Source organism: Cibotium barometz, chromosome 24 (assembly GCF_041138505.1).
Source record: "Cibotium barometz isolate CiBa-2024 chromosome 24, ASM4113850v1, whole genome shotgun sequence".
Taxonomy (NCBI): Eukaryota; Viridiplantae; Streptophyta; class Polypodiopsida; order Cyatheales; family Cibotiaceae; genus Cibotium; species Cibotium barometz.
Genome location: NC_141069.1, coordinates 16,260,767 through 16,275,044, shown reverse-complemented (window position 1 = coordinate 16,275,044; position 14,278 = coordinate 16,260,767). Strand labels below are relative to the sequence as shown.

At 41.5% G+C, this 14,278-nt stretch overlaps 1 protein-coding gene across 1 annotated transcript; it reads right to left on the bottom strand.

Annotated features, from left to right (window-relative positions):
• Positions 1-5,015: 5,015 nt before the first annotated feature.
• On the bottom strand, positions 5,016-9,928 carry LOC147624937 (uncharacterized). Its single transcript, XM_086818177.1, has 7 exons — positions 9,029-9,928; positions 7,731-7,769; positions 6,821-6,891; positions 6,347-6,411; positions 6,149-6,238; positions 5,869-5,961; positions 5,016-5,762 (listed from the first exon to the last, which is right to left on the bottom strand). Exons 1-7 carry the CDS (start codon positions 9,664-9,666, stop codon positions 5,352-5,354), a joined length of 1,407 nt encoding a protein of 468 aa, XP_086674303.1. The 5' UTR covers positions 9,667-9,928; the 3' UTR covers positions 5,016-5,351.
• Positions 9,929-14,278: the final 4,350 nt, after the last annotated feature.

Here is a 14,278-nt window from a genome sequence, read left to right as displayed (position 1 = left end):
AATCAGCCAATCAAGAGGCTTGTCAATAAGGGAACTGATACCTGTTTTTTTATGGTTAATGACTGAGCCAGAAGCCCTGCAACAAATGTCCAAGCACTCCCAAAAGCACTTTATACTTATCTCAGTATTGGCAACCATGGCATTAGTATCATTAGCAAACATTTGGGTGCATAGCTGTTTATTAATGGGCAAAGAGATACCATTCATTTCCCCTTTGTCCATCCTATCTTTAATCAGCCAGTTCAGACCATCTACAGAGCAATAGCATAGAGGAGGGGAGCTAGAGGGCAGCCTTCTCTGATAGATTTGGTCAGGGAGAATGCATCAGAGAGCACACCATTGACGTTCACCCTAGCCGTGGCATTCCCAAAAAGAGTACTCAACCATCTGGATGAAGTGCTGACCTGCACCCATGTGTTTAAGGGATTCTAGTACATAATGCCAATCGAGCCTATCATAGGCTTTGTCAAAGTCAATTTTGAAGAAGATGTAGTCTTGTTCAGATTCTTCTGCATACTCCATACCCTCCCAAGGTGATAATGGCATCCAGAATGTACCTTCCTTTGATGAATCCCTTCTGCTCCTGTCTAATCCAATTGTTTAGATGACTAGACAGTCTCAGCGCAAGGGCCTTGGCAAATATTTTGTAAGCACAGTTTAACATGGTAATCGGTGTCCAGTTGCTCAAGTCATTCTTCTCCCCTTTCTTATGGATAAGTTTTATCCACCCTTCATTGATCGAGCGAGGCAATGCCCCAAAAGAGACAGCCTCCTGCCACACCAGACAGCAAGAGATCCTTGAACGTCTTGTAGAATTCAGCGGGCATGCCATCAATCCTCGGGCTTTTCCTCACCTTTAGGCAGTCTATAGCCTTGCCAATCTCTTCCTTGGAGATATTGTTTTCTAGCTCTTTAGCAAGTGTGTCAGGTATGGTTGGCTTCCTGGCTTGCCCTATGAGAGCTATGCATTTGAGTTGGTCATTGGTCAACCCTCCCCCTTTACTAAATATATTGTTAAAGTACTGGAAGACTCTTGATCTTTTCCCTTCCTCAGAGGTGTTATCCAGATAGTTGGGATCATGCAGTGTAGGGATTGCATCCTTACATTGTTTAACTTTTAGCATTTTGAACATCTTAGGAGTGGGTAGGTCAGCTTTTCCAGCCCACCAATCTCTAAAGAAAAGAAGGGCCTGCTTCTGGGTTACCTCCTCTTCTCTCCTAATTTCAGCCCTAGTGCCAAGAACGGCTTCTTGAATAGCCGCACTTCCTTATTGGCTGCAGTTTCCAGTTCTTTTAGTTTCAGATATAGCAGATCTCTTCTGTTTTTCCTGATTCTGGTTACCTCTTTCCTAATGCAGATCAAAAGAGCTTGGGTAGATTTGATGGCCAGACTCCAAGCCCTCGTTGAGGTAATGCCACAGCTGAAGAATTCAGTCCAGATTCTTTTAACTTCCTCCTGAACAATAGGCATTTTGATGAGCAGGGCAGGATCCGTGTGGAACCATTGATTAGAGACCTTTTTGTCATGGTTGTCCAACACTAATATCACGGGGTAATGATCAGAGAGGCAAGGAGAGATGTCAGTTCTACATTCACATCTGATGTAGGAGTTACCGAGGGTTTTGCTAATGTGTCCTCTATCCAATCTTGCTTTCCTGGTCAATTCCCCATGGGCATAGTTCTGCCACGTGAAGTCTCCCCTATTCCCCACATCACATAGCTCAAAGTGATCCGTAGTGCGTTGCCAAGCTAGGAGCTCTGCCCCTTTAATGACTTGTCCCAGCCCTCTTAATCTGTCATTTCTGGATTCTACCATATTGAAGTCTCCCATTAGAATGATAGGATCCGGGACGCTTCTCAGTGAACCCCAAGTTCTGATTCTGCTCGCCTGAGGACCTCCAGCATAAATCCCAATGAAGGAGAAGGTTGTTATTTCAAATGCAGCCCACTGATCAAACGTATCAATCCTCACGTCTTTCAGATCATTCTGATGGTCCACATGCATCCCCACAGCCACTCCTCCAGATCCCTGACAGTGTGCTGTGTAGATCTAGATGTGCTCTTTAGAGATGTTGAGCAGCCTTTTTTCAAGCTCATCTCCACTAACTTTGACTTTCGTTAGAGCTATAAAGTCAACTCTTCCTTGTCTCCTTAGCCATTGTTTCACTAGTTGGACTTTTCAAAGGTCAGTCAACCCGTTGACATTCAAAGTGGTGCATCTCATTTGCTCTTTTTCTGGGAGTTGACCTTTTTAGGTCCCACTTTTGATGCAGCTTGAGGTGTGGTGGAACCCACCTGAGCATGCATTCTTTTCAATTCCTTGACTATCTCCATTTCTTTGGGCAAGCCATTTTCTGTATCAGACAGAGACTGCTCAACCCTATCTTGCTCATCTCCCAACGGGCCAGCCATCATTGTGAGGGGCAGGCGCACTTGGTCATGGTCCATTTGATTTGTTTCGGCCAGAATTCTAGATCTATCTAACAGCGTGGATTGACTGATCTCTTGGGAGCCAACCGAATCATCCGGGTCAGATATGCTATCTAATAAGGCAAAGGATTTAGCAAATGCCCTCTGGTTTCCCGCCCTATTCTGTCTAAAGGTCTTCTTCCTATTGGGCACAGTAAACTTTTCTCCCTTTTCTTTTGATGTAGAGGGAACAAGGGGAGTAGGCACCATAGTATTCTTATTTATTCTAGGAGGCTGAGCTTGGTTGATGGCTAGGGGAAGATTAGGGGCACTAGTGGCACTCAAATTGGGGTATTTTGAAGGACACTCTCTGATAACATGTCCTTGCTTTCCACAATGGAAGCATGCGTTGGGTAGGTGTTTGTATAGAATGCTTTGCTGGATGTTGTACTCACCGCAATTGATTTCAATCTCATCAATAAGGGGCCTATCTAGATCCACTTCCACAAGGACCTGAGGATGCCAAGCCGGGTTGTAATCATTCTTGGGTCTCATGCCTAGCACTTTCCTTGTAGGGGAGACATTTTTTTTAGCCAAGGGTACAAGTAGAAGGGCAGGTTAGGAAGCTCCACCCACACTGGGCAAGGGTACAAGTAGAAGGGCAGGTTAGGAAGCTCCACCCACACTGGGCAAGCTGTGAGGGTTTAGGACCTTGAGGGTTAAAGTTCTTGGACCAAGTGAAAAAATTGAATGGGATGTTCCTGTACATCCATTGCCCTGAATCTAGGACCTTAAGGGCCATATTTGGGTCCTTGAATAGAAAGAGGTAGTATCCATTTGGGAGGGCTTGGATGATCTCTACCTCGATACCAATGGAAGTCCAGTTATCTTTGACCCACCCCCTAAGGAAATCTACTGATGGCCTTGGCCCAAACATTAACCCAACTAAACAACGGGCTGTGTAATCAGTTTCCACCAAATGAACCAGCTCAGGAGGAAGACAAACCACAGGATTAGTGGAAGAGGGTTTACCTGATGTGTCCATTACCTTAGCTGGAGCTTGCTTGTTGATTTGAGCCTCTTCTTCGACTTGTTTCTGCAGCAACAACAGATTTAGCTCTTCCACACGGGCTCTGGAATCTTCCAGCTGTTTTTTGGTATCCATGAAGTCTTCTAAAACCTGCTCATACTTCAGCATGGTTTCTCAATTGCCATCCATGGCCGGGAGCCAATGTAGGAATTGCTGAAAGGCAGCTTGAGTGAACTGAGATGGCTTACTCCCAGAGTAGGATCCCTGTTCTCTGAGAAGAGTAGGAGCTCCCCTCCACTCGGTGTCCATGCACCTGGGGGGGGCTGTGGATAGTAGGGAAGGAAGCACACAGAGGGCTTCAAGCCTCTGGGCAGGGCAGCAGATGCAGAGGGGCAAGAGAAGAGAAGCTCAGGCGCAGCAAGTGGACATCGTAAGCTTCAGCTCCGCCTGCAGAGAGCCGTTCAGCGCGTCGAGACCGTTCTCATGGTTAGTGCTTCTTGATGAAGAAGAATTGGGTATTAGTAATCTATCAACTCTTTGCCTAAGAACATTGGGAAAGAAAGTGTGTTTGATGGCTCCAAGCCAGTATGGAAACACACAGCTTTTGGGTACTTAGTGCTTTAATAACCCTTTAATAGGAATGATGGAAAGTAATATGATGAACTCTTGTTTTTTCATATCTTTCCCTTTTTAATATCTATTTAAAGCTATCCCTATTAATAAGTGTACTCTTGCAAGCCGGCCTATTAAATACCTTTCCATTTGACTTCCTCTTTTTTTCTCTTTCTTCATGATCTGTTGCTTCATTTAACACAAATCACATGCGATCTCGGATTGTATTCTTTAATAATTATGTTGTAGAAGATAATCTCTTTATGCCTAGTACTTTATGTTTTCTAGCCTCGTAAGAGTTAATCTCTTTATGCTTAGTAGTCGACTGGTGGAGCTATTGTTTTATTGATTATATTATGTGAGTTACATATCATGGTTTAAGTATTGGTATCGGTTTCACTATGTTTCAGGATGATTGGGCTATGAGTGTGAGAGTGCTATTCGTTAAAGTCTAAATTAATAAACAAGTACATCTTTTTTGAAGAATAATGAGAAATAAGAGGCTTATTCTTGAACTCGTGCTTTTAATATTTCCTTATTACCTTAGTGCTTATATTGGGCCTTGCTTTTTCTAGAGGACAAATTTTTTTGTTTAGATGCGTGGGGGTATGATTTTTTTCTTCTTCATCTCATTCCATATTCTCGTATGTCCTCTGTCCGGCACTACCATTGGCCATTTATTGCATGCCTCATGGTGTACAAAGCCATTTAAAAGAAAAAAAAACTACATTGACTTCCTTCGAATTTGAAACGACAATCAGTTTTAAAATAAACATGATACGTTCAAATCCATGGCACAAAATTTCAGAAATATCAGCTGAAGGCCGAAATGACCCATCGAGACCACATAAGAAAACTCAAGACCAGAAGATCTCGAGACTATTCGAAAAAGAAACACGAGAGAGGAGAGAAGAGAGAGAGAGAGATTTGGCTTGCCAACCAGAGCCCTTGGACAAAGCTTACCTTGACAAATGTGTACTTCCATTGATATGAGAGGTAAAACATGTTATATACAATGGTAAATAAGGCTTAAGCCTTAAATAAGACTATCCTTCGTGCCCCATACGGCCCTTAAGCTGCAACTTTTTTCATTTGCTGCCCTTGCCAAAGATGGATGCAAATAATTCCTGCACAAAGTTTTCATTGTTGTGCACTAACTAACAAAATAGCATGCAACTACTTCTCCGTAAGCTTACTACCATTTTGGGTAAAGCTTGGGCACCATTCAGAGCTCATTTGAGGCAAACTTGCTTACACACTGGGTGGGTGAACTTGCACCAAATACACGATTCTATTGATTTTATGTAACATTGAGCATTTCATCCATCCACTTTATGATGTCCTCGGTAATCTCCTCCCTCTCTGGTTCAAAGAGCAAATCATGCAGATATCCATCATAGAGCTTTAGTCTTTTCTGCTCTGAAGCAGCACATTGGTAAAGATCTCGAGACGCAAAAGGATCTGTTACTCTGTCAGCAGTCCCATGCATTACTAGGAATGGAACAGTAATCCTTTTCATGTTTCTTTGAAGGTACGAGGTTATGCGAAGAATCTCCGACCCTGTTCTGACCCGAAGGGCTCCCGTGTACACGAGAGGATCTGAATACTTCACAATCAGCTGTGCAGGATCTCTTGAGACTGGTGTACCTCTTCTGTTTGCACCCTTAAACTGCAAGGTTGGGAACAACATTGAGAAAACTGGGGCAATAACCTGCAATAGCAAGATACACTCAGAATTGGATTCCTTCTTCTGAGATCAAAGCTCAAGCCGCTGTACTAGCCATGCATAGTCAGTCCCATGGTTTTCAAGCGCTCACCTCAAACACTGGATGTGTTGGCCGCACACGCAAAGCTGGCGAGGTCAAAATGACACCTTCTAGCATCATTTCCACAGAAGGATGTGAAGCTGCCTGCAAGTAACCAAGGTGAAACATTGGATGCTTAGGCTACTGCACAAAATAAATTCAAGGATGCGCTGAAAGATTGCCCATAGAGAAATTCAGCCAATCCTGGGTTCTTCATCAAATCCAGCAAGGCCTAGGCCATTGATTATTAGAACATTTCCAACATACAGCTAACTAATGCAACGAGCCTTACCTTCAAGGCTACTGCTCCACCTGTGGAATGGCCGAAAAGGAAACATGGCACACCAGGATTCTTATCTGCAACCCAGTGAAGAAAAGCTTTCTGATGACCACAACAGCCAAAACTTAGAACACTTGTCCATAAACAAAGCTTAAACCACTTTAAAACATAGACACACTGCGGCAAACAATCAGGAGATAAAAGCCATACCGTGTCAGAAACAACATAATCTAGTGAGGGCACATAACCATGTAATCCATCACTCCCTCCATGACCTGCGACCAAGCATGCATACATCTCAAGTCTGAAAAGACCTACACACACTCACCTACTGAGACACCAAAAGGATTTGCCAAGCAGACACATGAAAGGACATTCTTGTCAAAGCTATAATCACCATAGTGATCGTCTCTCTTGCAAAGCTTTGCGGGCTCCACTAGCTAGGGAAAATGGACAGCCAGTGCTGGAACTGGAAAACCCACATATGGGATTCAAAACAAAGAGTTTCAAAATGCTGAAGTCTGGTTCACACAAGCGTGAGAGAAAGCAAAAAGATAGCAGTTACACTGATCTTCCTGTGATCTACATAGTGATATTGCGTTCTGTTGTCCTTTGTTAAGCATAGTGAACTAAATATTTCCGAACAAAGCACACCCTACAAAGAAATCAGGCCTTAAATCTCACCAATCCAATCCATGGCATATACTCCATAGCCTTGAGAGTTCAGCTGCATTGCAAAGTGGACATACCTGCCACTGATGATATTATCACATCATAAGAACTTTGAGTAAGATACTCTAGGCTACCTATGACTCAGCATCTCAAAAACAAACACGGAAAGCAAAAGAAAGAAAGGGGACATAACAAAATTCGCCTTCCTTGTCATCAGACCTTTTCCAAACAAACATCAAGCAGTAACCTTTGTCGAAACAAGGACCATTTTCATGGGCTTCTCATGAAACTCTGAACCCTGCTAAAGCGCTCTTCTAAGCTTAGACTCCGACCATAGCAGGCACTGAACAAGTTCCACACTATCTGAACTCAAAGGTTTGCTCATACTGATAATCTACTAATCAAAGAATAAGCACTGTCAGCAGGCTCCTTCCGAGTGCCTGAGTGGTTTAGGTCAACCCGACCCCCTACCCAAGAGGTTGATATCACTTTATGAAGAAATAAAAAAACAGGACACTTGGCCAATTGGTTAAAGTAAGAGATCACATTTTGACAAAAGATCAACAATGCGTGCCAGTGTATGTGCTAATATCAACTGGCAACCTCTTACATTCAACGCAAAAATGATGTACCGAGAGTTCACCTGTAAGGCATAATATTCTGGCTGCTATTTTGGTGCCCCCTGGCCGAACAAGCTAACTCCTAAAGGATACCTGTCTAGGGTATTTCTAACACTGCAAAAATCTACACCCAGAGCAATTGTACTCTACCTATAATTCACTTGGAATATAAGAGTGCAACACATTAGTCTCTTAACACTTTTCACTGTACCAAAAATTCACCATTCCAAAGCTGAATTACCTGGCGAATAGAAGAGAAAAGCTTTGCAGAAATGCCGCAAGGGATTGCAAGTTTCACATACCTATGCTCATTCAGGCCATGAAGGAGTACCAGCAACCCTCTGGAATAAAGAAACCGATTTCTAGTGAGTTCTAGTAAAGCTTTAGAGAAAAAGAAGCAGTCATGAAAACAAGAGTCTGTTTAACAACTAAGCAATTGAGCTTTGAGAAACGACTAAGGTTTTCAAAAAATTCTAAAACATGCAAACACTACTAGTATCAAATTAGTTTGGAAAGTTCCAATTCCTAGAAATGTACTCCTGTACAGGGGTACATACTATTCTCAAGGGCTACGGCAGGAATACTTAAGAAACCATAAAAAGAGGGAGTTAAGAAACCTCAAATGGGGACCGGTTTCATGTATAAAATGCACGAGGTTTCAGAAGTACTAAATGTTCTCGATGATTGAGGGTTCAAAAATGAGTTTCAAAACAACCCTGAGCCAGCTGCAAGTACAGTTGGAGGTCTAAGTGAGGATATCAACTTCCTAATTTTCCAAAAACCACAATTAGGTGTTGTGCTTTGCACTGGTAGATGTCATGAGTAACGACCTTGACAATTGAATGTACTTAGTTTAGTTTATTTCCAATCCAAGCGTTTCAAAATGAAAGATTTGACAATTTTGCATTGCAGCAAAATACATTCATATATGAATTAAGTGAAACGTGTAAATTCTGATAAGAACAACTAAGATGAACCTTGTGTTTACCAGGTGAGTTGGTGGTAGTAAGCCCCTAATGCTTGAAGCCCAAGGGCAAAGTTCAGATCCCACCGGCAGTAAAGGACAATGTCTAGTGAGAAAGATCGATATTCCCACCCACTCGATGTGGCTAAGTACAATCATACAATGGCATGTCGGCCTAGCAATGGAAGGAAAACCCCTTGCATTAAGAAAAAATTTTGCTAAGTTCTCATGGCAGAAACCAAAGCATATGCAGCATGGATGGGGCCAAGTGCTAGTTTTGAGTGACTCTGACAGATTGCTTGTCGGCCTCGTTAGGAAGGGAAGAATCCTTGCCTCAAGAAAATAATATGCAACAAGGCCAAGTGACTTTGACTAAGTCAAGTGCCTATCACGGAATAGATGCCCATCTCCCATGGCCTTTCAGGCTGATTGGAAAGCAATGGTTGGCCACCATTAAAACAATCGCCTTGAAAAACAAAATTTTTGGCAAGTGAGGAAAGCTAATGTAATCAACTAAACTGACCGCATCTGCAGATGTAAAAAGATAAGAAAATAATGGCAAAAAGCACAGTTTAGAGCTTTGGACTAGAGAAACCAAGCTAATCTAAGGTAAAATTGATGAGGCAGACAGCTTACTTCATCTCTTTTCCATGGGAAGGCGTCCAGGATTGGGTGAAGAGCGTTTGCCTTCTGGAGTTCACAAAGAGGTGAGTTTGCCAGGACGACGCAGTTTCGTCGATAGCATTGGTAAGGCGCAGCTTGTGAGCTAGGGTTCTCCTGTGAGCAGCGTCACAGGCAGCCGATCGAACTGATGGAAACGCTGCAATTTTGTCTCGGGATGGCTTTGCTGTGACGACAACAGATCCTTCCTCTACTTCGATCAATTCGAAAGTCGAAGACGAAGCCACCCGCACATACTTGAACTGGCACACGAACACAATCCATAAGAACGTCCACTGCAGCGCAGTGGCCACCGTTCTGAGAGCACGGACTGTGTAGGGGCCCTGGCGAAAGCTTCGAAATGCAGACACCACTGGCCAGGAGGATCCAGAGTCCATGGCGAGAAAATGGTATCGGCGAGGCAGTGAAAAAGCTTGACAAGATCTCAAAACCCCTAGCCCAACATCCACCACATGTATTGGAACCCTAACACCAAGTCTTGAAACTTTAATCCTTCCTTCCTGCAGCGATGGTAGAAGCCTGGGAGCGCTTGCAGCATGAAAAAAACATTTAAGAAGAGCAACCATACCACTTGGCGCTGGTGGCAGCACCATGCGCCCTTTTATTTAGACTTTGTCGGCATGCTTAATTTGTCCCCTTGGAAGTTAAGTTGGAGGATCAACCCACCACCAACTTAAAGACAGTGCGCACAAATTGACACAAAGCCTCCATGGTCACACTTGTATCATCCACCCCCTTATGCATTCCAACGAACACCAAAGAAACAAGTTATATACCTAGCCCTTGGGTGGTTTTCCTATTTGTCCTATAGCAAAATTGAGCCAAGAAAACTCTTTTAGATAAGTGGGTTGCATTGAAACACAAGATTAGTGTGCATGAGTGTGAGAGAGATAGAGAGGAGTTCTAACAGGGTTCCCTATATTTTAAAATGCATTGAAACACAAGATTCATGTGCGCCAGTGAGTGAGAGGAGTTCTAACCGGGTTCCTTATATTTCACATAGTGGGCATTTGGAATGTGAGTATGGCTTAAGATAGAGATCTCTATCATCCACCATTACATAATACTCATCCATAAGCTTTGTTCACCACCTACTGATTGCCCACTCATCCATTAGCTTTGTTCGCCACCTACTCTAAAAAAGCCTTTATGAGTATTAGCACACCCATCCTTGCCTAGGCTACTACTACTACTACTACTACTTCACTTCAATTAAGATTAAGTGATGGTGGGTGAGGGTTGTTGAACTGTAAAAGGGAAGTCTTCCACTTGTTTAGGGGGTGAGAACTTTAAACGTCCTAAAACCAACTTTGTGACTAGGTGGTGTGTAAAAAATATGTTATCACCCTTGACACCAATTTTTGGCTATGACCAAAAGGGTAAAGGTTTGTAATTTTCATCAGATTTGAATTTCTTTTGACAGTTAACGAATTATATGTCATTTACAATAGAGCAAAAATTACTCTTTAGAAGATAATATAATGCTATTGACTACATAAATCTTCACCCATAACACGAGCAAGGAGATAAGTGTAACATTTCATGGATTTGGAGATGTACATAATGTACCATATAATATATAGGCCTCAAATTAAGTAAGTCTTTTAATTGCCATTGGAAAACCTAGTGTGTGTGAGCCCCCCTTTAATGTACCAGTTTTACACGTTGAATTCATGGTTATACGACACGTTTATGGTTAGCATGACATTTAGGGCTTCCTTGAATGTGACCCTAGATGTCAACTTTGAAGAAACTTAAAGATAACCATGCCATGTCAATAGGCCATAATGATAGTTGGTGTTCAGGTAGGAAATCCTTTATCTAACAGAGAACTATTAGGATGTTGTTCATGTTTATAAGAAACTAATTGAAAAGCCTTCATGGCATATTCAATAATTGCTTGGCAAGAAAAAAGTATTCATGCCATATTCAATAGTTGCTTGCTTTAAAAACATAGTGGGCTTGCTAGTGAGCCCATAAACACCCAAAAGTGGCTATAAATGGTCCCCATTGATCACCTACTTTTCCAAGTGCAAAAATAGACCACATTGCACAACCTTAATAATTGCGTATTAGAAAAGTTCTTTAATGCCATGTAAAGTAATTCTTAGGCTTCATTCAAGCTACTTCCCTTCTTGAGGTAGGCTTTATGTATCTTGGAGATGGACCATTTATTATTTTGAAAAGAGGTCTTTGATATTTTATTCATTAATCCTTATGGTAGATGTGGCCTTGATGAACTTAACAAAAGCACTAGTTGGGAATGTCTTAATTCGGATGGGGAATTCATTGTATTCACCTTGTTCTTCTCTAGCTTGAATTTCATGAGGATCATTATTTCATCAATGTTTCATTCAACATCACGTGTCCTTTTGCTCTATTAAATACAAAATAGCTAAACCTCTAAGTCCCACATGGTTTCATACAATCTTCCTCATTCAATGTGTACCATTTTCAAGTTCTGTATAGATGAGTATCTTGCCTTATTTGCTTAAATGACTTGTGTAAGAATTATGAAGTGACACCTTTTACATTTTGTCATCACATTTATCACCTATTAGATTCCTTGAGATATTGTTCATGATGTTGATCACCTATTAGATTCCATGAGATATTGTTCACCTTTTAGTTTCCTTGAGATAATGTTCATGTTGTTGATCACTCAAGGTAACCTTTAAACCTCTAATTCTGACACAAAATCAGTTACACAGTCATCATACTGAATCACACGGAGGCTTCATCCTCATCTCCTTTGCTTGCCTTACAAAACATTAAGTTGCACATGCTAGTTTTTGGAAAGTATTATTTGTTATCTTGGTAGTCATTTAAGAGCTTTACATAATGGTGAAATACTCTGGCTTGCTCTCAGATAACTACATTTTCTTTTTGGCAATGGAACCTCATAATTACGTGCTAAATTAGAGTTGCAAAATCCAACCAAGGTCTTGCCACACAAAAAAGAGGTAAAATAAAATACTTCTAAAAGTCACACAAGAACCTTTGTCACACCAAGTCATACATAAGCCTCCCAATACTATAGATAGTAGATCAACATCAAGTGTGCCGCCGTACCCATGAAATTTAAAACCAAGGTTTGTTTCCAAATAGATCCCAACCAATCCTATTTTTGGCATTTTCACAACTCAAGAAGCCTTTTGAGAGTCCTATGTGTTAACTTATAAGATTATGAGACCCCTACCTCTTTACCTATATAATAATATGGTAGTGGAATCACAGTAAGGGTAGAGCAACTCACTCAAGGCCTCATATCACGATATCCTAACACTTAGCTATTCCCTCTCAACTCCTCTAGTTTGACTAGAACGATCCTTACGCAGCAAGGACAAAAGCAAGGACAAGTGAATGATTCCTAATGATTTCTCCAAGTGTTTTCCCTTCATAATTCTCACAAGGGGCTCACATTAAACGGCTCTCCGAGGCTCTATAAGACATCCTTACTCCTCGATTATGAAGGTAATTCTTCTATCCTTATTCATGACCAACTAAACTACTCATCCCAAGTTTTCTTGTTAAACATAAGTTTGTTTTATTTCAGAAAGTACCTACAACTTGGTTCACCCTGTCGTCCACTTTCCAATGTTTGATCCTTTCTCTACTTAAACTAGATCCATAGGCTCAGCCTAGCCCTATCCATGGGTTTAGTCTTCCGCTCTCCACCATTGGGCTTATGGAGTCGATGATGTGAACTCACGTTTGCCCAAATTGAATTTTTGCACACTACTTAAAATAAGTTCACACATGGACTCCTTTGAAAAATAGTTCTTTTATTAAAGGGAATCATACATCATACAATTTCTCTCATATCATGCACATACCATATGTCCATATCACACATTACAAGTAACACGTCAAATCACATCATCCTTGTAAATCTCCTTGCACTATGATTGTGATTCTTGGACCAAGACGACCCGCACCAATGAGCCCGAACACTCTTGGACCACTGTGATGACCGAAGAAGCTCTACATGTCTCACATCCACCTCAACACAAGTGCCAAATAATCTTACGAGTCACTTCTATTAGACATCATATCCTAGAAGCACGAACCAGAGGAGCTCTACATGTCTCACATCCACCTCAACACAAGTGCCAAATAATCTTAGGAGTCACTTTTATTAGATGTTGTATCCTAGAAGCACGAACACTCCAGCTATCAACATCAAGAGAGTCACGTTTATTTAGTATCAGCATGCATACTTAGCCACCACGCACTACCCTACATGTTTCACTCTGAAGCCAGTTCCTTATCCATCACACCAATCATGCCAAGAGCATGACCACATTTAGCCTCGAGAGGGGCAAGGTCTCGGATGATCGCCTTCGTGTGATACACCCTACGGCGGCGGATGACATCCCACAAGGCTATCCATTCAACCGAGAGGGGTCAAGGTCTTGGATGATCGCCTTCGTGTGATACACCCTACAACAGATGACATCCCACAAGGCAATTCATAAACCTTTGTGCTATCTTCATAGGCTTCCACAAACAAACACATATGAATCATCATATGAAAACAGTGTCTAAACAATAAACATACACTATATTCATATCCGAATCAGTGGGGTAAACCATTGCAAGCTCAATGAGACATCATTGTTCTCTAGTTGAAACTCCAAGTTGAATTCCTCCAGCCACATTTATCTTGGTGAGGTCTTCTTAAGGCATTCCTTTCCTTCACGTCACTCCCAAGTTCTTTTAAGAGATACGACTCATGAATCATTCCATTCAACTTCAAGTAGAGTACGATTCATAAGTCATTCCATTCAACTTCAAGTAGAGTCCTTCATGCGTAAGAGGGTCTTTCTAACATCATCCATTTATTACTCTTATCTAGGTCTTATCTTTGATGTTGAAAATCATTAAGAGTCTTACAGACATTCTTTAGTGCAGACTTATGCACGTAGAGTTAAGGTCTTCTGTTAGAATTATGTTGACTAATCCCAACCTTGGTTACTTCTCTTGATCGGATTCATTCCTTTCTATTGGTGGGATGTCAATTCCTGCATAAGCTTAAGGACTTTACCTCTTTAATCTGGGCACTTCTAGTCCTTCACGTCCCTAGCTTTTTTCTTTATTCTTCTAATTTCTTATTCTAGGAATTTAGACTATTTACTAAGGATCATTTAATTTACAAAAAATGCCCATAGGATTTTTTTTCTTTAACAATATCTTTTCCAAAAA

What these genes read in the sequence shown, in the direction of transcription:
- LOC147624937 (XM_086818177.1), bottom strand. Translation starts at nt 9,666, where the DNA reads ATGGTGCTGCCACCAGCGCCAAGTGGTATGGTTGCTCTTCTTAAATGT. An exon ending in TCCCATGGAAAAGAGATGAA is followed by an intron (nt 7,770 to 9,028) that starts GTAAGCTGTCTG and finishes TCTTTATTCCAG; the next exon opens with AGGGTTGCTGGTACTCCTTC. An exon ending in CATGGCCTGAATGAGCATAG is followed by an intron (nt 6,892 to 7,730) that starts GTATGTGAAACT and finishes TAATATCATCAG; the next exon opens with TGGCAGGTATGTCCACTTTG.